Consider the following 24,059-nt stretch of genomic DNA (forward strand, 5'->3'; position numbering starts at 1 on the left):
ACAGACAGTTTAAAGTAATAATAAAATTGTTAACGTTTTTTAAAGGTTAGGGGAATGTAAAAAAAGAACGTTAGGGGAACGTTACCTAAAGGTTGCAACGTTAAGAGAACATTAGGGGAACGTTCCATGGGAACCAAAACCTAACCAAACCCTAACCTTAAGGGAACGTTCCCGCAAACAAAGACTAACGTTCCGAGAACGTTCTGGGAACCATAAATTGTTTCTTTGATTTAAACATATATATAAATTGAAAACATCGGTTTAATTCAAATTTATTTGAGTTGAGCAATTTCTCTACTCACGTTCGAATGAAACGGTTCTCGGTTCAGAGTTGTTTAACCTGTTTAAAAACGATTAATTGAAAAGATCCGACTCAAAAGAATAATTTGTTCACGAATCGGACTTATCCACAGTTTGTGAAATCGATGGCTCTCCACTGAAGCAACCTGCAAATAGGCAATTAAAATATAGATAGCTATTCCTATTTCTTATCATACAAAGCTCATCCTCAACCTTAAGATGACTTCGCCAATTTTTTGTACATTTCATCATAATAATAATGTCACTTTTGTTAGAATTTTGAATTCATCATGGCACATTCTCTCATATTTATTGAGCATACAAAGAAAAACCCATGTACATTTAAAAAGTTTTATTTTGTCAGAAATTATTACTTCAACAAATGTTTGTTTGCAAACTTGACAGAATCGGTCCAGCATATTAAAAATGTATATTTGCCTTCAGTTCATTGTACTGTAGAATAAAGCCATGGATAGAGCAAGTGCTCAGATCCCTCATTCAGTACCAATTAAAAAACAATTACCGTAATAAACATATTTAAACGTTATCATGTACAAGCCTGAGGAAACCCAACATGAACCACAAATGTACATCCATATAGGCCCATGATTCTTTGGCCTATATGGTCCATTAGAAGACCTATTCATTTTCTTTTTCCTTGATAAAATGGTTTCACGGTAAGAGCTTCAAGATTGTTGGTGGTTGGATCTTCACAACAGACTAAATGCCCTGGGAATATGTAAGATTTGTTCAGAAAGTGACATCTTGAGAACTTTTTTCCTGCAAAATTTAGGGTGGCAATTCCCAGCTTGTGCAAATAGTCCAGCAGAGTACATTAAAACAGCTCACCCTCTGTGACAAAGGCACTAGTTTAATTTAATTTAGGCTAAGAACTTTTACTGGTATTTGCCTGGTCCTATGACACCCATTTAGTTTCAACATGCACACATTGAAGTAACTTGCTTGACACTATACAAAAGGACAAACAAGGCACTGAGCAAGAGAGAAAACTGGTCATTAAAACCACCAGAAAGATGTTTTATCTGATCAGATCATCTGTCCTTTTGGTGATGTCTTCTCCCCTTTTAGAGCACGAACTAACATCTGTTGGCCCCTGGTTGTGATTGTGATCCGTGGCAGGGATGAGATGGGATGGGGTTTGGGGAATTCGTTGAGCCTCCTGCCTCCTATCCACAGCGGATAATGGGACACACAAGAGCATCCACACTAGCAGCAACCTGGCTTGCTCTCAGCAGGCACTGTTTGTTGGTCCAGTTTAATCTTGTCACCATTGTTTTCTTCATAGGAAAGACCTTTATCATTGAGAAGGATGTTCTCCACCAAGAACCGGGCAGCCTCATCAACGTTGACGTTGTCCTGCAGTGAGCAAAGTCAAATGTCAAAGGGATAGCTCACCCAAAGATTGTTCCTCACGTCGTTCCAAACCTGTATGCCTTTCTTCTGTAGAACACAAAATATGATCTTGTTCTTGAACTGTTTTTGAACATACAATGAAAGTCAATTGGGTCCAAACATCAACAGACCTCATTGACTTTCAGTGTATCGCTGAGACATTCTGCAAGGTATCTTATTTTGTGTCCTGCAGAAGAAAGAGTAAAGTCATACAGGTTTGGAATGACACTGGAACCTTTCCAGAATATTTAGATCATTTACAGAATGGTCAATAGACTTAACTTGTTAAGCTAAACTGAGTGCGTGGTGAAGTTTCAAGAGGTACTTCAGCATGAAGCTGGATTGATGGCACCCGCCTACACAACTTCTCATCAGTTTTTTGAGACACTTCACTCTTTCCATTTACATCCCTCTATCCTTAAGTAGTCTGTGGTTTCAAAGCGAGAGTGTGAGTAAGATTGATTTAAGGGAAAGGGCAGAAAACAGAAAGGTTAAACAAAAGCCAACCATGCGTATTTGTACTGAGCACAATACAGGTGGCAAGGCCATGCTGAGAGACAATTAACGTTTGTACGAAACAATTGATGTCCAGCAGTATGTGGAGGGCAAGAAAACGCTGTTTTCTTGGAGTGAGCAGTGTAAATAACTTGAATTTTCAAGCTTGTTAAGAACATCATGAGACTGCTTTGAGCCATGACTTTCAGAGAGTGTACTGTGTCCTTGCTTGTTTTGAACGGTGGTGACCTGTTGTGATCTCTTTTGGTAGGAATGATGGTTGAAATCATTGCCATTTAGAGAGCTGTTTGGGCCATTGAGAAGCTTGTATCAACTCTACCCAAAGACATGCTATGAAATGATGATGATAATCAAATAAAACTAAAGATATCAAAGAAGACCTGCAGCCTATTTGTCTGCCCACACAGAGCAAAACAACAAAATAATAAACCCTCACACCATCGGCACTCGGGCCCTAATAATAATAACTTTAAGTATTTTTTTGTCTTATTTTCCAGTAAAAGTTTCTAAACATTCTTAAAAATGTATACATTTTCCTTAGATGCAAAAATGTGTATGACATAAGAGCATAACTTGAATTGAGTTTGCTGTTCAATTTGCATGCAATCATGAAACTACTGCATTTTAGTGAGGTTTATGCTTAAAACAAGAAAAAACATTTTTGTTTCAAGTATATTTATTTTTAAGGATGTTTAGACATGTTCACTGGAAAACAAGAAAAAAATCCAACTTTTTTTTAGGTGTGTTTTAATTTTCTATGGAACACTTTTGCAACCTCTGAATGAATGAATGAACGAATGAGTGAGTGAGTGAGTGAATGCATGAATGAATGCATGAATGAATTAATGAATGAAATTACAACTTTCTCCTAATTTTTCATAAATGCTATTATGTCTCCCAACGTGACTGTTTCTCACAATGTGACTATTTCTTATTTTAAACTTTATCTCACAATTACTTTCTTCCTTTGTTTTTTACTCTCAAGCAATACGGGCCTTTCCATCCATAAATGTAATTTGTACAAAAAAGGCCTAAAAACTAAATACACATGCGTCCCACTGGGAGAGGAGCGATAGAAAAAAAGAGAGACTCATACAATCTCTCCGGACTAGTCAGCACAGAGGCTTGACTGAACACAAGGAGGTCCTGATAGACACATTCACCATGCACACATGTACATGCACTGAACACACACACACACACACACACACACACACACACACACGACAGGTGCCAGAGCTCCCAGCCAGACATCTGTGTGCTTGAGTCCCTAATGGAGAGATCTATTTCAGAAACATGTGCTTATGCAGACTGACTGAAGAGACACCTTCTGTTAAACAGTTAAGACCAGACACCGCAACAGACAGAAACTGAACAAACACTTTTTAAATAGCAAGACACAGTCAAGATATTTAAGGGCAAATCGTGTGACTTGAAAATGCATTTCAAAGGGTACAATTTAACAGGGTGTTAAATACCTACTCAATCACACACTCCTCAAGACACTGTATTCCCCAGAATTAACAAACAGACATTTTCTTCTCCTCCGCCTCCTCTCTTTACCTGTTTTCTTCCTTCTCTCTTATTTCTACATAAGACTATTTCTCTTTAGCCAACTAAATTTACCCCTCAAAATGTGTGTGCAGGAAAGCCAAATACATCAAAGAAACTGCTGATGTAAGACTATAAACACACATATTTTGTTCCCTTTACTCTTGCAGTGTTTTCAAGATTCAGCTGACGCTGTAAAATATGCAACTATGAATGTTGGTCATGAATGACATCCATTTGTAATAAGAACCATGTGAAAGTCAACATACTGCAGGCACTAAGAAAAATAAATGACTTCCATAATACAAACACAATGCCATAAATATTAGCAGTAGTAAAATAAATGAATAATTAAAAAATGTCTGCTGCTATTTCTCCAGTCTTTAGTGATCCTTCAGAAATCATCCAAATATGCTGATTTGGTGCTCAAAAAACATTTATTATTATTACACTTGAAAATGATTGTGCTTCTTAATATTTTTTGGGGAAACAGTGATCCTGTTTTTCCGAGATTCTTTAATGAATCGAAAGATCAGAAAAACAGCATTTATTTCAAATACAAATATGTTGTATACATAAATGTCTTTATTCTTTACTTCTGATCAATTCAATACATCCTTTCTAAATAAAAGCAATCAACATTTATTTCTTTAAAATAAATCTTAAAGTCAGCATGAAGTGGAAGTTGCGATCGTCTTGTCTTCCCTATTATGATGGATAACTGCGTGAAACGGCTTCTTGAGCGAGAAAAATGTAAGGCGGTACTTGATTTTCTGAATTTCCTTTATTGTCATTGTATGTGTAGAACTCTCATTGCATCAGTCCAATGAAATTACATACATTTGTCCACCAGGAATCGATTGGATCACTGTCGTTTGCTAATTGCTACGATCTCATGTGAGTGAGTGAGTGAGTGAGTGAGTGAGTGAGTGAGTGAGTGGAGTGTGGGGATTATTGTCCCTCCGTTGCACGGGTGTATGCGTCATCAAGAGTCAGAGATGGTATTTTGAATAAAGATTATGAGGGCATGAATAATAAAAAAAAAAAATTTAAATACAAAAATTCATCATTTTTATTTCTATTTTGATTTCATGGTGAATTTAAATGAGTCCAAACTTTTGAACGGTGATGTCAATTTAAAAAATAAAAAGAACTAATTTTAATAAAAATAAATGGACTAAAAATGTATATAATAAAAATCAATATATAAAAAGGCAATATCGGCCAATCTATTAATGTAGCAGTATCAATCAATTTTGATACTCAATTTTTCTCCAGTGTAAAACCCCATTTTAAAACAGTGGGCAAAGACTCAGTAGATGACTAGCTGAGAAAAAAAAAAATTCTCCCTTAAAAATCCCATACATACTGCTGCTTCACGTGATGAGCTGCACATTGCACATTTGACATATGTCAGGTGATTCAGGCATGAGGAGTGGCTAATGTTCTTAAGACTGCTGCAGTGGTGCCGTTTTGGCCCTAATACCAAGGAGAATGTCAGCCATCTTAAATACTTGATCTAATATGGCAGCTTTCATGGTCGTCTGAGCAGATCAGAGAGGAAAGGTGTTGTAAGAAGCTTCTATTCTAAGCGAAACTCTATCGTGGCAAGTTCTCCTTCATTTTGACCTAGTACAAACAAACATTTAAGAGTGAACACAAAATGAGTTTAGATTACCTTAGCTGATGTTTCAAACCAACCCAAAAACCCAGCCTCCTTGCAGAAGTTGTCCATAAGTGAGGAACTGTTGGATCCATCTTTCTTCTGGTCACATTTATTGGCCAGAAGGACGGAAGGGATGGGATTGCCATTGGCCAGTTTCACCTTGCTGTCCAAATCGTGCTTCCATTTTGAAACAGCCTCGAACGTAGAGCCTCGGGTAATGTCAAAAACAACAAACGCACCCACTGCCTCCTTATAATAAACTCTGGTCATGTTCCCAAACCGCTCTTGACCTAAACATGAGAAAAAGAAAGAAAAAAAACAATAAAAGCAAAATTATTTTGAGTCATACAAATATATATATATATATATATATATATATATATATAAAGTAATTCAATTAAAAATTATAAAATGTATTAAATAAGGGAAGATTTCATTGTTTATCAAATTAATTACAATTAAATAAAATGTATTAGATAATAAGATTTAATAAACAATCTCGGTCTACCTCAGAGTTTTTGTCTGCTACTATTAAATTATCTTGAATATCTTCATGTGGGGATGGGGAGGTTCTCAGCAAATACTGATATGTATTGCATGCATATCATGTAATTTTATTTAAATTTTAATTCAACCAGTTTAAATTCAGTTTAATTTCCCATCACATTCCCATAAATATTTGTAATAATGTGAGATAACGGGAGCATGTGGCTGCTAATTGAAGCAGGTTTATGTTAGCACTGCAATGCTGCAGTCAATAGTGTTCCAGCCCAGAGAACATACACTCTGAGCAAGTCTGGACACAATCAGTTTTAGATGTGCTGCTCTGTCTCATAGTTCATCTTGCCTGAGGAGGGATAAAGCCCGGCACAGCGCAAAGTCTTCGAAAGCTAGATGGACAGAAAAAAGGAAGAGAGTGGAGCGAAAGATTCGCCCAGCGGTAGTTGCTAATAACACATCAAAGAACTGACTCAGTGCACACACCCCTCTCATATCCCTCTCACCTAAATTCACCACACTCACTTTATCATTACATTTACCGCCTTGATATGTAAAAACCAAGAGAATACATTATTTTATATTCAAGCTTTAATATTCAAGTGTGCATAACACCACTGTTACAGAAGAGATTAAATGAAAAATGGAGAAAAATGAATAGACCTTGGACCTTCAATGAAAATGGCATTCTGCTTCACACTTGCTCAAAAGAAAAAACTGAGCTTGACCTCCTTTTTTATACAACACAATGAGGCATTAAAACAAAGGGGGGAGGAAAGCAATGGACAATTAGAGAAAGAGAAAATGATAGAAAGAGACAGTCAACATTGAATATACATATATATATGTGTTAAACTCAATGGAGGGAAAATATAAATAATGATTTCTACAATAGCAAGATTAGCTGAAGACTTTAGATTGAGTAATGCTGCATTCACAGTCCTAAATGTCAGCATTAGTCCAAGACATCTGCCATTTTAGCATGCCCAATATTAAAAATGAATGTGTGCCTTAAAGCTACACTGTGTAATTTTTTTAAGTTGATTCTTAGCAAAAAACACTTTGTTCTTTCAAAATGATATGTGCTCATTAATGTGTAATTACTTCTACCAACTAACCAAGTATTCTCGTAAGCGTAGAATCTGCCATTTAGAATACATACGAGCGAGTCGCTCGAATGGCGGCAGCCATGTTGCGCCTCCATCTTGAAAATACATTAGCCAAAGAGGGACATACCTGGAAATTCAAGCTTCGCCTTTTGCGTTTTGACACTCAGTGGCACCGTGACGAATGCGAGGGGGAGATTACTCGCGACTGCCGGCAGATTTGAAATAATACGGCCACCTTAGGAGTTAAAACGCCCTCGGAATGGGAGGGGCTAGAAAGTAATATTCAGTTGGTAGTCATAAACAATTTCACCGCTAGATGGGAGAAAATCCTACACAGTGTAGCTTTAAATCGAATCCTTCTTAATTGGCATCAAATAGATGTTAAGACAATTTAAGACAGAATAAACAGGTAGGCCTATATTAACAGTAGGCTAAGTTAAAAACTAATTTTTCACAAATGAGATGTGAACACCTAAATCAAGCCACCTAGACAGGCAGACCCCTCAGAATCAAATCAGTGGCTTGTGACAATGTGCTGTTTCGCATATGAATAAAAAGACTTCAGAGCAGCTTCATGTGTCTAGAACACTCTAGTGTTTATGCCACAGTTAAGCCAGAGCCCAAAGCACTCTCTCAGATCAGAGTTCAGACAGAGGAAGACTGTAATCATGGGCCTGTCTCGAATGCCTGACATTGCTTTGTTCTTCACTCTCTTTCTCTTTCTTCAGAGTGTGTGAGGGAAGCTGGGGAAGTGCAACGAGGCATCCGTGTGCGTTTGTGATAAGAGAGATAGTTGATTCGCATATTTCGCCATTCGCCTCTATGCCAAGAGGCTGAAGGATATTGATATTTCTGGTTACAAATAGCAATGAGTATGTTTAATATTCTACTTTAAATTTCTAGCTACATTTGGTGGGCAACATCCCACAGTTTTTCCCCAATACGGCTGATCATCTCAACCTGTAATGGATGGTTATTCAGATTTATTTAAATTTTTTTAAGAAATGTTCAATAAATAAGCGAGTTAATATTGAGTAACTTAGATTTACAAACGTACAACTTACAGACACAATATTCCCAGTTAAATCGCCAAATAAAGTAGCTCAAGCTCAATTAAATGGCACATATCTCAGAGCAACTCACTCACAACAGTGATGTTTCATTCCTGAATGTTGTTGAATGAGTATCTGAACAGTACACACCCCTAATGCACAAACTGACAGTTGCTTGTTTGTTTATTTATTACAATGTTTAGTTATAATAAACTGAAAATGAATTCAATAATTAAGATATTAGTAAGTCTGACAGAATTAAAAAATTGTCCTGCATAAATTCAGTGTTAACTTGACAGATTTTATTGTAAATTCACTTTACTGTGACTCAAAATCAATGTTTTACTGTCAATTGTGCATTTCTTGTGACAAAAATATGCAAAATTAATAATGCTAACTGCATTAACTCATTCATTCATTCATTCATTCATAATCAGGCCTTCAAAATGTTCATAGGGGATCGTGTGGGCCAAACGGACTGGAATTTTTCCAAGGCCAGATTTTAGTCCCAACTCTCAACAGTCAAACCCTGCTCTCCAGCACTGCATTCAATACAGTAGGTTTGTACCATATAGACTTTCGGATGTCTATATTTGGTTTCCAGTGATCAGCATTAAAACATGGAGCACATTTCATCCCCCAACAGTCTCAGTTGAGTTCCATTATCTTCGCTCGTTCAGCTACGCACTTCACACGTCAAAAGCTTCTTAGGTCTCTCGGCAGCTAATTGCTCTTGATTGCTGGACTAAATTTAGACCATTTAACCTCAGGTGAACACATGGGAGGGCTGACACATAAGAAGACAGAACCTAATTTTTGGCTCCCAGTCCATTTTGGGCACACAGCCCTAAAAATCTTAAATTAAAAAAACTGCTCTGATGAATTGAAGATACCGAGTATTCAGAGACCAGACCACAAACGAACTCATGAACGCATTTGGTGAGTTGGGCCAGCTGTCACAGAGCAAGTCAAGCAAGAAAATCTCAGAACTGCTTTTAGTTCCTAAACGGCATGAGAAGGGCCAGAATCATTCTCTTATGCTCAATACTTTATGCCACATTGTGTTGTGCATGCTGTTATGTACTGGCATTTTCTCACAATTAATAGTTATATGTGTGGCGCTATTATAGCAAAACAGAAGACCAGTGAAGTTTGACTGAGCAAGCGAACAGTAGGCTACCTGAAGTGCTTCACAGAGAGTCGGCTATACTTATCGAAAGAGAAAAGGAGAACTGCTGGGAGAATAGTGTGAAAGCAGAGGCTATGCATGAAATGAAAAAGGCAAAATGGAGTAGTAAGCTCTTGTATTAACTGCAAAAAAGTCACAGTGTGATGTAATAGTTTCACAATAAAAGGTGCTTTCACTGGTCCATGGCTCCCTGAGGGGTGTGTAAAATTACACTAAAATGAGGAAGCCGAGAAAAACATTTTCTGAGTTCATCTAGGTTGTGCAAATCAAAGAAATGCACTTTTTTTCTTTGATTATGAAAACAATTTATTGTCAGGTTATGCTTGTTAAGACTTTTACTTTCTGTAATAAACTTTGCCAATAAGTCCTAGGCCCAATCTGAGGACAAACCATCCAACTGGATTTGGAGAAACAGAGGAGAAAATAATGATTTGATTCCCTGCTGATTTTGTAAGTTTGCCCACTAACAAAGAAATGAAGGGTCAATCATTTTATGAGACAGATAGAGGATAGAGACAGAAAATCAACCAAAAATCCTGAAAAACACACATTATAAATAGGTTATAAATTGATTTGCATTTCAGTGAATGAAATAAGTATTTGATCCCCAAGCAAAACATAATTTAGTACTTGGTGGAGAAGCCCTTGTTGGCAAGCACAGAGATAATATGTTTCTTGTAGTTGGTCACCAGGTTTGCACACATCTCAGGAGGGATTTTGGTCCATTCCTCTTTAAGATCCTCTCTAAATCCTCAAGGTTTTTTGGGTGTTGCTTTGCAAGTCAAAGTTTCCGCTCCTTCCACAGATTTTCTATATCTGGAGACTGGTTAGGCCACTCCAAGACCTTAATGTGCTTTTTCTTGAGCCACTCCTTTGTTGCCTTGGTGGTATGTTTTTGGTCATTGTCATGCTGGAAGACCCATCCACGACCCATCTTCAGTGTCCTGGGTGAGGGAAGGAGGTTCTCGTCCAAGATTTTACGAATACATGGCCCCGTCCATCAGCCCCTCAATACAGTGAAGTCGTCCTGTACCCTTAGCAGAGAAATAGCCCCAGAGCATAATGTTTCCACCTCCGTGCTTGACCCCAAACACAACGAGTTGAGTAGAGTTCTCTTCCTCCAAACACAACGAGTTGAGTAGAGTTCTCTTCCTCCAAACACAACGAGTTGAGTAGAGTTCTCTTCCTCCAAACACGAGTTGAGTTCTCTTCCTCCAAACACAACGAGTTGAGTTGATGCCAAAGAGCTCAATTTTGGTCTAATCTGACCACAGCACTTTCTCCCAAGCCCCTCTCTGAATCATTTAGGTGTTCATTGGCAAATGTCAGACGGGCCTGTACACGTGCCTTCTTGAGCAGGGGGACCTTGCGGGCGCTGCAGGATTTCAATCCATTACGGCGTAGTGTGTAACCAATGGTTTGCTTGGTGACTGTGGTCCCAACTGCATTGAGATCATTAACAAGCTCCACCCGTGTATTTCTGGGCTGATCCCTCACCTTTCTCATGATCATCCGTACCCCATGAGGTGAGATCATGCATGGAGCTCCAGACCGAGGGTGATTGATGGTTATTTTGTATTTCTTCCGAATAATGGCACCAACAGTTGTCTCCTTCTCACCAAGCTTCTTGCTGATGGTCTTGTAGCCCATTCCAGCCTTGTGCAGGTCTACAATCTTTCCCTGATGTCCTTTGACAGCTCTTTGGTCTTGCCCATGGTGGTGGAGAGGTTGGAATGGAAGATACAGATTCTGTGGACAAGTGTCTTTTATACACACAACAAGCTGACATTAGGAGTACTCTCCTAAAGTGACAGGACTCATCTGTGTTTCACATGGGCACATAACCAATCTGTGGGAAGCAGAGTTCCTGCTGGTTGGTAGGGGATCAAATACTTATTTCACTCGATCAAATGCTAATCAATTTATAACCTTTATATAATGTGTTTTTTTTTCTGAATGTTTGGTTGATATTCTGTCTCTATCCGTTAAAATAAATCTAGCAAAAAGTGCAAATTTACAAAATCATCAGGGGATCAAATAATTATTTTCTCCACTGTATATATTTGGATAAAAAAAAAAAAAAAAAAAACTAACATTAAATTACATAATATGGGGGTTTATTTGCTTTCTGTATTTTAAATAAATAAATAAATAAATATATAGAGAGAGAGATATAAATATAGATATAGATATATATGAATAACTGATAAGAATGTAAATGTGTACCTTGAAATGCAATGTAAGTCGCTTTGGATAAAAGCGTATGCCAACTGCATAAATGTAAATGTAAATGTAAAAAAAAAAAATTATAGTTTGGAAACATTACTATTTTTAATATTTTTTGTCTAATGCTCATCAAGCCTGCATTTATTTTTTTAAAAATTTAAACCAGTAATTTTGTGAAATATTATTGCAATTTAAAATAATGGTTTTCTATTTTTAATATACTTTAAAATATTATTTACTTCTGTGAGTGCAAAGCTGAATTTTCAGCATCATTACTCCAGTCTTCAGTGTCACATGATCCTTCAGAAATCATTATAACCAGATGATTTGATATACTGATATATATGTGTGTGTGTGTGTGTGTGTGTGTGTGTGTGTGTGTGTGTGTGTGTGTGTGTGTGTGTGTGTGTGTGTGTGTGTGTGTGTGTGTGTGTGTGTGTGTCTGTGTGTGTCTGTGTGTGTGTGTGTGTGTCTGTGTGTGTGTGTGTGTGTGTGTGTGTGTAAACCACCATATTAAATCTTTTAATGATATTTTTCTTTTGATTAAAGGTGCTGTTGTCGGGTGACATCACTTCTTGTTGACGTTCAAAGTATTGTCAAACAAAACGGAGGCTAGCTCGACACTCCCTCCTCCTCATCCTGTCCCCTCCCTTATGTGCTTCCTGAAACAGGCTTTTCCAATGTAAATTCTGGACTTCGCGCATTCCTTCTCCTTTTCCCTCTTCTTCTAACGTCGTCTATTTGGTCGTGTGCCGGCCATATCAAAATTAAAGAGAATATAATTCTAACGTTAGTCGTTGTCTAGGACATCTCTCCTCTAGCTAGCTTCCCTCTTCATGCTTCTCTCTCCTCCACTCCCCACACCCCCCTTCATGTGCACACGCACTAACCCCCCAACCCCAACCCCAACCCCACCCCCAAATCATTCTTGTCGGTTATTGGCTGGAACACTGTTTGTTATGTTTCGTGGTGCAGGTTGGCCCAGTTTGTTTTTGTTGTCGTTTGTGGAGCCTGGGCTGTCTACAGAGACAGCGTTTTTTTACAGTGTGTTCTTTTACAGTGCGGATAGTGAGGAGATGTTTGCTGGATGTGACAAAAAATGTTTCAGCCTAAAAAACGCGTGACATCGCTTAGAGCACCTTTAAACAGGTAATATCATTTAAAAAAAACATACTTTTTTTTTTTTTTCTGTAATGTAACCAATTTTTAAAGGAAAATGGCAGAATTTATAAAAAGCAGGGTTTATTTTCAATGTCCAACTTAATTCCAGACCATGTTAAAATAATATTCAATACATTTTTACCATCTACCATTTACTGAAAATCATGCTGTTCCTGGAAATGTCCAGTTCATTCTTTGCATGTAAAACTTGTAAAGTTTGTATTTGTATAAAAAATTTAAATAATTTCAGTTAAACTTCTGAGTAAGAAACACGAAGGGTCAGTTGAGCAAAAAAGATTGTGCTTCCCCTGTATTTGATCAAACCTCGACTCATTACAATTCACAATGATGGTTCCAATGGCTGACAAACCATGGCTTGTCACAAAAGATCAGAATTTTGTTCTTTAATGAAAGGCCATTTTTGACAGTGATGGTGACTTCTCGTTTTTTATTATTCTTTTAGCGCTGCTGATCAATAATGTGCACTCCAAACTGTTCATGCCGGGAATAAGAGTCAGGAATAACATGTCAATAATTGTGCAGAGGGAGACCTTATTCTCTCCCCTGGAGAAGCAATGTCAAGAATCAATCTCCATTTATTAACAATCAATGGTCTTGTCTTTATAACTCACAAAAGAATCGATGGGACGTCGACCCGCCTGTAGCATGTGTAAATATAACACAACACAAACTGACAGTTTCTCACCAGCAAAAAGGGACCCGGGGTAAACAAAAGCTTTGACTGCATGACAGCAATAGAGACAGGCCGATCAACATTTTGAGAGGTCAATAGCGGCTAATCCTTTGCAATAAATATGATTAGCAATGAACTGTTTTGACAACACTGAGTGAGTCTTAATGATAGTGAAGGTTTATTCAGTGGCTAGTTCTGATTGATGTTTCTGCTACTTTCTTTTTAAAACCACAACATGTACCACTAGCTTTATGAATTACACAACATCCGTCAAATTAGATGTCATTGCATTACATATTTGGAAGAGAAATTCAATCTATAGGCAACTTTTCTTACAGCATACAATATACTGGGTAAAATAAGAATGTGCCAAATTTTCATGTTGATTTCACATGGTTTTAAAAAGGAAAAGTTTCAATAATTGAATCACTCCAAAAATGTCATGTGGTGTAACCATAAAGTAAATTTTATTTTATTTTTTAAGTTCTTGAATTTTTTTTTTCAAGGTTAACATTTTAGAAATTCTGAAATTAAGAACATGCCCATATTAAAGTACCTGCATGAATTAACATTTTTATGTCATTGACCCACATCTTCGTACTGTTACTATACGTACATTTTAAAGTACAATATTATTTAATTTCTTACTAAGATGTAAAAACAAATCTGTGTATTTCTAAATATGACTGCTAATGTTAACTATGGTAATTCTGAATTGAAGATCACTTAAAAGCTTGAGACAGTGAGAGAAAAGAGAGGGCGGAGGCATAGGGAGACAGGGATACTTGCTGTCCATAGCCATGGAAACCTGAAGTTTCTCCTGCATGGCCTTTATCAAGATAACAATCTTGTGGGTGTGTTGCTATGGCAACAATCCAAGCCAGACGAGCCAGCTGCATATTTTTTTTCTCTGTGGAACAACAACACACTTCAGACGCTTTGGGCCATCATTACATACCCAACCAACAGTACAGCTAATGACCAGAGACAGAGGCATCACTGCACTGGGGCAAAGGCTATCTGCAATCAACACCCCAAAGACCACCCAATACTGACAGCGAGCAATTTAACTGCGATTCATACTAATTTGAGCCATTTAGAAAAGCTTGGGTATTTAGTTAGTTTAGCAGTTGAGCGCTGTACGTTGATTGGCCCGTCTCTATTGCGGATGGATGGATGGATGGATGGATGGATGGATGGATGGATGGATGGATGGATGGATGGATGGATGGATGGATGGATGGATGGATGGATGGATGGATGGATGGATGGATGGATGGATGGATGGATGGATGGATGGATGGATGGATGGATGGATGGATGGATGGATGGATGGATGGATGGATGGATGGATGGATGGATGGATGGATGGATGGATGGATGGATGGATGGATGGATGGATGGATGGATGGATGGATGGATGGATGGATGGATGGATGGATGGATGGATGGATGGATGGATGGATGGATGGATGGATGGATGGATGGATGGATGGGGCTTGTAATGTCAGTCAGACATGAATTAATGAAACACACTGCTTTTCTAACATGTCATCCCAATCCCTGGCACAAGGTTAAGACTTTTCTTTAAAACTCCTTGTCTGTAATAAGCATGTCCCTTTCAGACAGCCTCAGTGGAGCACTACTATTCTGGGCCAAGGTAGGCGGGTGAGCCCCTGGCTTCAGTCAGGGTCCGACACATACGTATTTGCAGAAGGCCTTGATTACAGTCATCCAATTCAGGGTCATTATCGTAATCGCTACTCGGTGTGGGTATGGAAAAGCAGCGTACTTGATTAGTACCACTGAGCTACCAATTATGTGCATGATTAACAGGGTAAATTAGCAGTGTAGAAGTAAATGCGTAAATGGGACAGACTTTGATCAACTTTATCCAGGATGATACAGGTCTGGACTGGCTTCGGGAACTGGGCCAGGATGTCACAGCGAACAATCGAACGCCTGTGTTTTTAATCCCACATCCTTGTGCGCCACAGTACCGTACCGTATATATTCCAGCTGTTCTCCAGACACATTCAAACATGCACCCACATACAGACTGAAAGAATGCAACCTGTGTAATTCACACATCACTGACGTTCGTTGTCCTTGCAGCTCACTGTGACAACCATGGCTGCAGTGAGAGAATAAAAGGCTGAGTGAGAAAGCAATGAAGGAAGATGGGAACAAAAAATCTGTTTTGAAGGAACACGGGGGTCTAAATGAAGGACAATCCACAGTTGATGAAACTGCCACTCAATCCCCAAAAAACAGCTTTTGAAGGCTAAAACCAAAATTTGGATGGAGACACTGTTTATTTGCAATAAATATATTTTGATTTGACATACAATATACCTAATCTCATTTCTTCCTGTAAAAGAACTCGTGTTCTTGTAAAAGAACCCCCCCTCCCTCCCACTATTTGTTCATAATTGCCTTTTGAATTTATTCTCAAAATGTCCAAATGCTTGGTAAACAACTGGAATGTCCAGATAATTTCACAATACATTTTTCTTTGAAACTTCCTCATATGAGCTATCATTTTTCCAAAAAAACAAAACAAAAAAAAAGCCTTCACACAACATGTTTTTCCACTCCTACTTTACCATTGTTTTTCTATGTAAACATGCGCTAAACGGAAGTGTATAACCGTTGTGCTCACGTCTTTTGCAACGTCTGGTGCATGTCACGGCATTCTGAGAAACACGGCGCATAAGTTAAAATCATAGACTGTAAAGGTTAAAATCAGTTCAACTTTTAAAAAACATTTTTCCCCCATTCCACTGCCAGCGTCTCAAGTTTTTCAAAGCAAAAACGCGTTCTGTGTGAAGGAGCCCTTTACAATGTCTTTCAATTTATTTGCCTGAAATTCTAAGACAACAAGTTAAAGTCCGCGTGAACCGGAAGTTGCCAATTACTTTTCTCCATGTTGTGACGTATTTCTAAGTGAAACGGAATATTGAACAGAGGGCAGAGTTTTACTTCAGTGCTCCTCCTCTCAATCTCTGCTCATAGCAGACTAACGTTTGAGGGGAATGGTTAAGCGTTTTTCAACCCAAGCCGTCAAGCCTACGTCATCAGAAAAGGAACGCCATTCCAGACCGGAAGTAACTTTTCAGACTTTGATTAAAGATTACCACGGCAAACAATTTTTTTCTGTGTATTAACTTGCACGGATTAATTGTTCACCACAAGACTAGTAATATGCGCTAACAAAGTAAATAGGGTCAATTTTGATTTCAAACCTCAGAGGAGATCCCAGAAGGCGATCTAGCCAGCTTGAATAAATATGGTTGGACAATTAAATATGTACACTTTGAAGATAAACGGAACTTCAAAACTTTTGCTCAGTTTCATAATACTACATTTACACGACAACGATATTTTTAAAACGGAGAAGTTTTCCTTTGAGTTTTTCGTTTACAGGCAACACCATTATCAAAACGATCCTCATTCACACGGATCCGCGAAAATGACTAAAAACCCTGTATTCTGCTGCCAGGCCATTAGATGGCGATGAAACACTATAGACTGAACGCGTAATCCGCATGTGCATGATGTCATCGTCTTCAGAGATATGCGTTTTTGTTGTTTACACAGAGACCGTTTTCAAAAACGTGCACTTTGAAACCCGTTTTCAAAACTTTGCATTTTCAGGCATCCAAAAAGCCCCTAAGGGGCTGTTTACACGACACCGTTTTCAACTAAAAACGTAAAACTTTTGTGTTTTGGCCGTTCGGTTAGGCCCTACTTGACATCTGTGTTTTGGGTGCCTGAAAACGCAAACTTTTGAAAACGGGTTCCATGTTAACAACAAAAATACATGTTAAATCTATAGTGTTTTATCGCCATCTAGCCTGGAAATCCAGACCTAAATCTAAAAGATTAATGGTCTGGCGTCGACTAATGAAAATCGGCCAGCTCGAGGGGCGGCACCAAGCATGCATTTGAAAATCTCACTGCACGCAATTGGATAACACTACGACCAATCACAACAATAAACCCAATACGCTTAGCTACCAGCGGAGCTAACTGGTAGATTATTCTCTTACCGTATCCGGTCGGCAAAACAGCAAAAACGTCCTTCTTGCAAAGGAACGATTCGAGCGGCGTCTTCTGTTCCTGTTTTAGATAAAAAGTCAAGTCTAACTCGTTCATTGTAGCGGCCAAAGCCGTTTCAAACAACTGGTGTTCATCCATAGCCATCTTGCAATGTTTACTAATGACTTCGACGTCACAGCGCTGTCCTCATCTGTTTAGCTCAGGGTTTCTCAAACTCGGTCCTGGAGGGCCACTGTCCTGCACAGTTTAGCTCCAACCCTGATCAAACACACCTGAGCAAGCTAATCAATGTCTTCAGGATCACTAGAAACTCACAGCTAGGTGTGTTTGATCAGGGTTGGAGCTAAACTGTCCAGGACAGTGGCCCTCCAGGACCGAGTTTGAGAAACCCTGGTTTAGCTCGCCTCTGGCCCGCCTATATCAGATAACCTGATGTGATTGGTGCAGCTCAGATCAAGGGGATATTTAATGAGCGTCATTACTCGACACCAGAGTAACTTGCTGAGCAAATTCAACTTCTGCTCTCGCGAGAACTCTGGATTACCAGGGTAGCCATCTAATGGCCTGGCAGCAGAATACAGCGTTTTTATCCGTGTGAATGGGGATCGTTTGACAATGGTGTTGTTTGTACGCGGATAACTCAAAGGAAAAACTTCTCCATTTTAAGCATATCGTTGTCATGTAAACATACCCTTTGACTATTCAATCAATTCAACACATAACACGTAATCTTCTCAATGTCTCAGGTAACCAAGATCAGATGTTTTGGCTCTGCATTGTGTGTCCCAGTAACAATATATAACATATAAGTTATCAGACTCACATTCATGACATCCTATTAAAGAAACGTGGGTACAAAGAGCACCTCAGAACATCAGAGATACATTTTAACAAAAGTTATAGTCTCAAACAATCTGAAAATACATGTCTCATGCTAGAGTGCAGAGTTTAAGGTGCAAAGCATATAAGCGATAAAGTTGTTTATGCCCATCTCGTTAAATGTAGACATAAATGCACATAAACCATCCCAGCCTAACAAATCCTCCGATTCAATTTCACAGGATGCTGACGCACATGACACTGAAATTAAATTGAAAACTGCAGTTGTCCATTTGTTTGCTGTGGACAGTTGGTACAGTATATTGAATTAAACATGCCTCCATGGTCCTATTGTGCTCGAGGAATACTGCAGTGGAAAGGCATAATCTGTCATTGGGGAAATATATTGCAGTGTGGGTCTTCCTCTATTAGGAAGAGAGAGAGTGTGAACAGATTACAGACAGATCACCTTCCAGCTCTCAAATGTCTCAGGAGCACTTTAGTGTGAAAATGCTGAGTCATTCTGAGGCATATAAATTAACCCTATAAAGTCTGAATTCCTAAGGCCTCTAAATTAGCTGGACTCTAAACTTTGTTGAAAAACCTGTTGTACACAATCTTCAACATGACTTCCAACAACAGAGCTAACCAAGCATTTAATATCATCTTACTAAGACATATTATTGGGATTGACAACAGATATGTATATGCATTTTATAAAGGTAGCCTGTTATTTATTTTAATTACATTTATTTATTTAATATTTAAAAAAAGATTAATAAAAACACAATATCTGCACAAAATTGAAGTTTGGGAGTTGGGACTATAAATAAAAATGATGTTTTTTCCTCCTCAAGTGGGATTTGATATTCTCACTAAATCATATTTTATAGACCATAAAAGGTCTACGATATAAAACATGCAAAACTTCATATGAAAGGTTCAATAAACTGCATAAAGGTCACGAGCAGCTTTAGAAGAGCTGTTGTTGTTTTCGGTCAGGGGATCTCTGGATAATCCGTAATTCGTTTGTAATTATAAAACGAAAATACCGTTTTTCTGTTTTTTGTTTCAAAACGAAAAACCAAATAACCGTTTTTGGTGTCAGAATCAAAAAACGAAAAACCAATTAAAAACGGACCGTTTTTCGTTTTTGGCGATCATTTTATCGTTATTCCTTTTTGAACAAAGAATGAAGAGAGTCTTTGAACTTCAGTCAATTCGTTTTTCGTTTATAAACCAAAAACGGAAGTCGCCCTTTATTCGTTTTTTCGTTTTTTTCAAAAAACGAATAAATGACTTCAAAATTCGTTTTCCACATGTGGGCGGCCTGACACGCCCCCTTCCGCCGATTGGTCAAGCAAGTCTGAGCATGTGACGTCATCAGTTGTCGCTCAGGTCGGTTCAACAAAATAATAGGCTACAGATTCTTAAACTGTACAGGGCAGGTCCGGGCTTTCTTCTGTGCAACTTTGCACGTTTCACAGAAATCTTTACATCAGAAATATTAATTATTAGTCTGCCACCAGACTAGTGGGAGAGGCTCACTGACCAATGTTCAGTCAGCAGTCAGAACTTTTATTTTAGGCGCTCCGTGTTGCCACGGGATGGTGATTGCAAATACTGTAATGCCAATCGGCTGAGGGTGGGTACCGATGATGGTGAAATACATTTTTACTGAAGCTGTAATCATAGCCGCGACCCGCGAGAATGAGACAGATGATTGACAGGTCGATAGCGGAGGCAATTAAAGGCGCAAGATAACTTCTGTTAACAAAAACATAAATAAAAAAGTGTTTAATATAAGTGACTTTGTCTTTGTTTTATTGTTTTTGTTGTTTTTAATCAAATAATTGTGAACCACAAACTGAGCCTTCGTTTTAAAGGGCAATTTCCAAATATATTTTATTTATTTGTTATAATATGGGTATTTTATAATACAGCATAAATAAAAACAAACACACGTAATATGTATGCCTATAGGCAAAACACCACAGTTTTTTGGTTTTGTTTGTGTGAACTTTTATCCCCAACCATATTTCTTCATGGGCTCCACGCCAGGGGTCACGCTCATCACCCCTACTTCCCATGGTACTAACTGTAATTATGCTGACCCAGTTTATATGTAAAATCTTTGGTATATGTAATCTATATGTAATATCTAAAAACACTTTACAGTGTGATGGAAATAAACTTTTCTTAAAGTGTCTTGTATATCCATGGGCGTCGGAACCATTGTATATGGGTGGGACAAGACCCACCCACTTTTTAAGACCAATGATATTATACCCACTCACTTTTACCTTCTCTAATTCAGCGCATTTGTCTGTTCGCTGTTCAGAGCGGGGTCAGTCAAATCCATTCCACTTGAGGAATTCCCTAATAAATTAAACTCCATTTCCGCTGAATCGCTACATTATATTTCTCAATGAGCCGCAACTGACGAAAGTAACCGCCCGTTGTACCCTTCCAGTCAAATATTGCGTTGCAAACATCAATAACAGCTTTAAGTTGTCATTGCTGGCAAATGACCATGGTATTAGGGGGATAATCCACGGATAGCTGTGCATTTAATGCACAACATGGAGGCAAAGAACCGCCCGACGTGAAGTGTTTACTTGTTTAATTAAAAGGCACCAGAATACATGAAATGGTATTTACTCCAGTAACATTTTTCTGGGGGAGGACCCACCCACTTTTTTTTTTCTTCCGACGCCCATGTGTATATCACCACAGATTTATTGACACCCTTCTATCTGTGTTGCATACTGTAATAGACAATTGTCCTGCAGAATGATGAGGTTTTTTGTAAGAAAAACATTGCGAGCAAATGTCGAATTGTTGTTTGAAATATAAATCAACAACGTAAGAGGCTTTAGGCTTTTCTGACCCTGCATTTAGATGTACATTACACACTGTCTAATGCAGCTCAAAGGAGGCACTGTGAATTTGCATAGCAATTTCATTCTAAGAGGCTATTAAATGTGAAGTGACAACATGAAACACTACTTTCAATATATAAAAAAACACCAGTAGGCCTAGTTGGTGGCAAGTCAGCCTGATAATGATTGAATACCAATTTACTCATTTAGGCTCACAATAAGCAGATTACATAATTATACCATAAAAAAATTAAAAAAAATTAAAAAATTATGTCTCAAAAACATTTGCCTCAGCCGATTGGCATTACAGTATTTGCAATCATCATCCCGTGTTAAAACGGAGCGTCTAAAAGAAAAGTTCTGACTGCTTACTGAACAGTCGCTTCACCACACAGATTTAACTGCGCACAGCTAAATAAAACAGGCTGGTGGCAGACTAATAATTAATATTTCTGATGTAAAGATGTCTGTGAAACGTGTAAAGTTGCACAGAAGAAAGCCCAATAGGACCTGCCCTGTACAGTTTAAGAATCTGTAGCCATAGTAGAGGACTATTATTTTGTTGAACAGACCTGAGCGACAACTGATGACGTCACATGCTCAGACTTGCTTGACCAATCGGCGGAAGGGGGCGTGTCAGGCCCCCCACATGTGGAAAACGAATTTTGAAGTCATTTATTCGTTTTTTTAAAAAAACGAATAAAGGGGTGACTTCCATTTTTGGTTTATAAACGAAAAACGAATTGACTGAAGTTCAAAGACTCTCTTCATTCTTTGTTCAAAAAGGAATAACGATAAAATGATCGCCAAAAACGAAAAACGGTCCGTTTTTAATTGGTTTTTCGTTTTTTGATTCTGACACCAAAAACGGTTATTTGGTTTTTCGTTTTGAAACAAAAAACAGAAAAACGGTATTTTCGTTTTATAATTACAAACGAATTACGGATTATCCAGAGATCCCCTGACCGTTTTCCCCTTCTGTGGAGCACCAGGCAATCTGACGAAAGTGATTTTATAAGCAACTGAAATCAAGTAGTAACACTATTCTCCCAAATTATGTCATGTCATATAAAAATGAAAGAAAGAAAGATTATTTTATGAATTGCTTGCATTCCACAACGTCACGTTAAGCTTTCGGCGGTTGATACGTGATTTCACTTCCCTTTTCAGCAAAGCATGCTAGGTTACACAACACTGGTATTGTGGGACTGTTTTGCCACAGAATTAACATATGATAACGCATTATGTGGGTTAGTGAAGTCACGCACATAGAGCTCCTTCTCAACATTTTTAGGCACGTTCCTGTCCGGATCATGTGGTAGGCAGTAGGGTTTGAGACACACAATAATGGCATGAAGCATATCACTCCCCTCCCTTCTCTCTAGTCTCACAACATGACCTACATTGCGTTAGTAATTATGTTCGCTACTCAAACGTGGTCACAACTAGCCTAAGCTAGAGCTCGCACTTATCCTGGGCTTTCAGAAAGTTTATTAGCTCCTTCTTTCCAAACAGAATTTTGGCGTTTATTCAACGGTCATATTGCCAAAGTTCATCCAATGTTACTTTGAGATGCGTATTGTAACCATGAGCATATCTAGTATCAGTGTATCGAGCGATGACCGAATCGTTTCGAGTCGGATCTTTTCAATGATACAATTGAACCGGTTCACATAACGATACTGAACGGAGAATATCAATCGAACACGCACGAATCGTAATGATTCGAGAAAACGATGAGCGTGTACATTTAAAAAAAAAAAAAAATGAATTTTCAAAATTACAGAATTTGATATCAAGTTCTTGACACATTTCTTTTACACATTTTCACATTTGGTAAGTATAACTTGAAACAACAATAATTTGGAAAAAAGAAAAAAAGTAAACAAACAAACAAAAGATAAAGGGCATCACAAACTTATTTAGCAGAGATAGCCTACAGATCTTTGGGCTTTTCGATTTTTTACGAGTGTGTACATTTGGAGTAAAACTAATTGACAGTTGTAATCATTTCGCGTAGAAAAGAAAGATTTAATTTAACTCATTCAACCAAGGCATGTAAAACGTTGAGTTTAATGTAGGCTGCAAATTATTTAGGTTAAATTCCTACGTAGCCTAATTAAGAGACATGAAATTGCACAAGTATCCTTTAAATAAAACGTCAACGAAATGTAATTAGCAAACTGTGCTATTGACTTTATTATTTATCAGATTTATTGGAACAGACTAGTTTATTGCATGCATGTAGTGCTATCAGCCCTATGAGTGGACCACGCGATGACGCAATAGGCCTACGTCATACTGTCATTAAAAGTTCAATCTGTGTACGATTACGATTCTTTAAAACGAACGGTTCAAAAGAACCGAATCTCGGAATGGAGTCGGACTTTCCATCATTAGTCTCTCACGCACGCTCAGCATTACGTCAAGAGTTATATGCTTGAAGGCTTATTTAATGTCGAGACAACTAGGCTAAACTTAATATTATAAGGGTGGTCATACAAAGCACTCTAAACGGCATCTGGTGGTTTTTTAAATAAAAAGTTCGTTTAAGACATTTCCGTTTAAAAGTCTTCCTTACCTGCGATGTCCCACAGCTGTAGCCGCACTAGTGTTTTGCTGTCCCAGTGCAGGACTTTGAGGGCAAAATCCACGCCTATGGTCGCTCTGTAGTGTTGCGAGAAGAGTTGATGCACGTATCGCTTGATGATGCTCGTCTTACCCACACCAAGTTCCCCGATCACCAAAACTTTAAACAAGTACTCTTTACACTCCGACACAGATCCGCCTGCCATGCTGCCAAATGTCAGTTATGAGAGAGTAAAGTTTTGGCAACTTTGAACAACCACTTCCCCTCTACTCCCTCAGACAGTTTGGAGAAGTGCTTTTGGTTCGGGGACTAGAGTAAGGAAAGTATTCAA

The 24,059-nt window shown here is 38.3% G+C and overlaps 1 protein-coding gene and 1 long non-coding RNA gene across 2 annotated transcripts in view; one reads left to right on the forward strand and one right to left on the reverse strand.

Annotated features, from left to right (window-relative positions):
• LOC309482595 overlaps positions 1-24,059 on the forward strand; it is a 475,034-nt gene that overhangs the window by 279,655 nt on the left and 171,320 nt on the right. The gene's annotated exons all lie outside the window — the stretch shown is intronic.
• rab32a (RAB32a, member RAS oncogene family) lies at positions 638-24,034 on the reverse strand. The gene is made up of 3 exons (XM_082148023.1): positions 23,720-24,034; positions 5,459-5,736; positions 638-1,677 (listed from the first exon to the last, which is right to left on the reverse strand). The coding sequence occupies exons 1-3, from the start codon at positions 23,931-23,933 to the stop codon at positions 1,528-1,530; spliced, it is 642 nt and encodes a 213-aa protein (XP_082004149.1). The 5' UTR covers positions 23,934-24,034; the 3' UTR covers positions 638-1,527.

The sequence above is a fragment of the Leuciscus leuciscus genome (assembly GCF_965113295.1).
Source record: "Leuciscus leuciscus genome assembly, chromosome: 19".
NCBI lineage: Eukaryota > Metazoa > Chordata > Actinopteri > Cypriniformes > Leuciscidae > Leuciscus > Leuciscus leuciscus.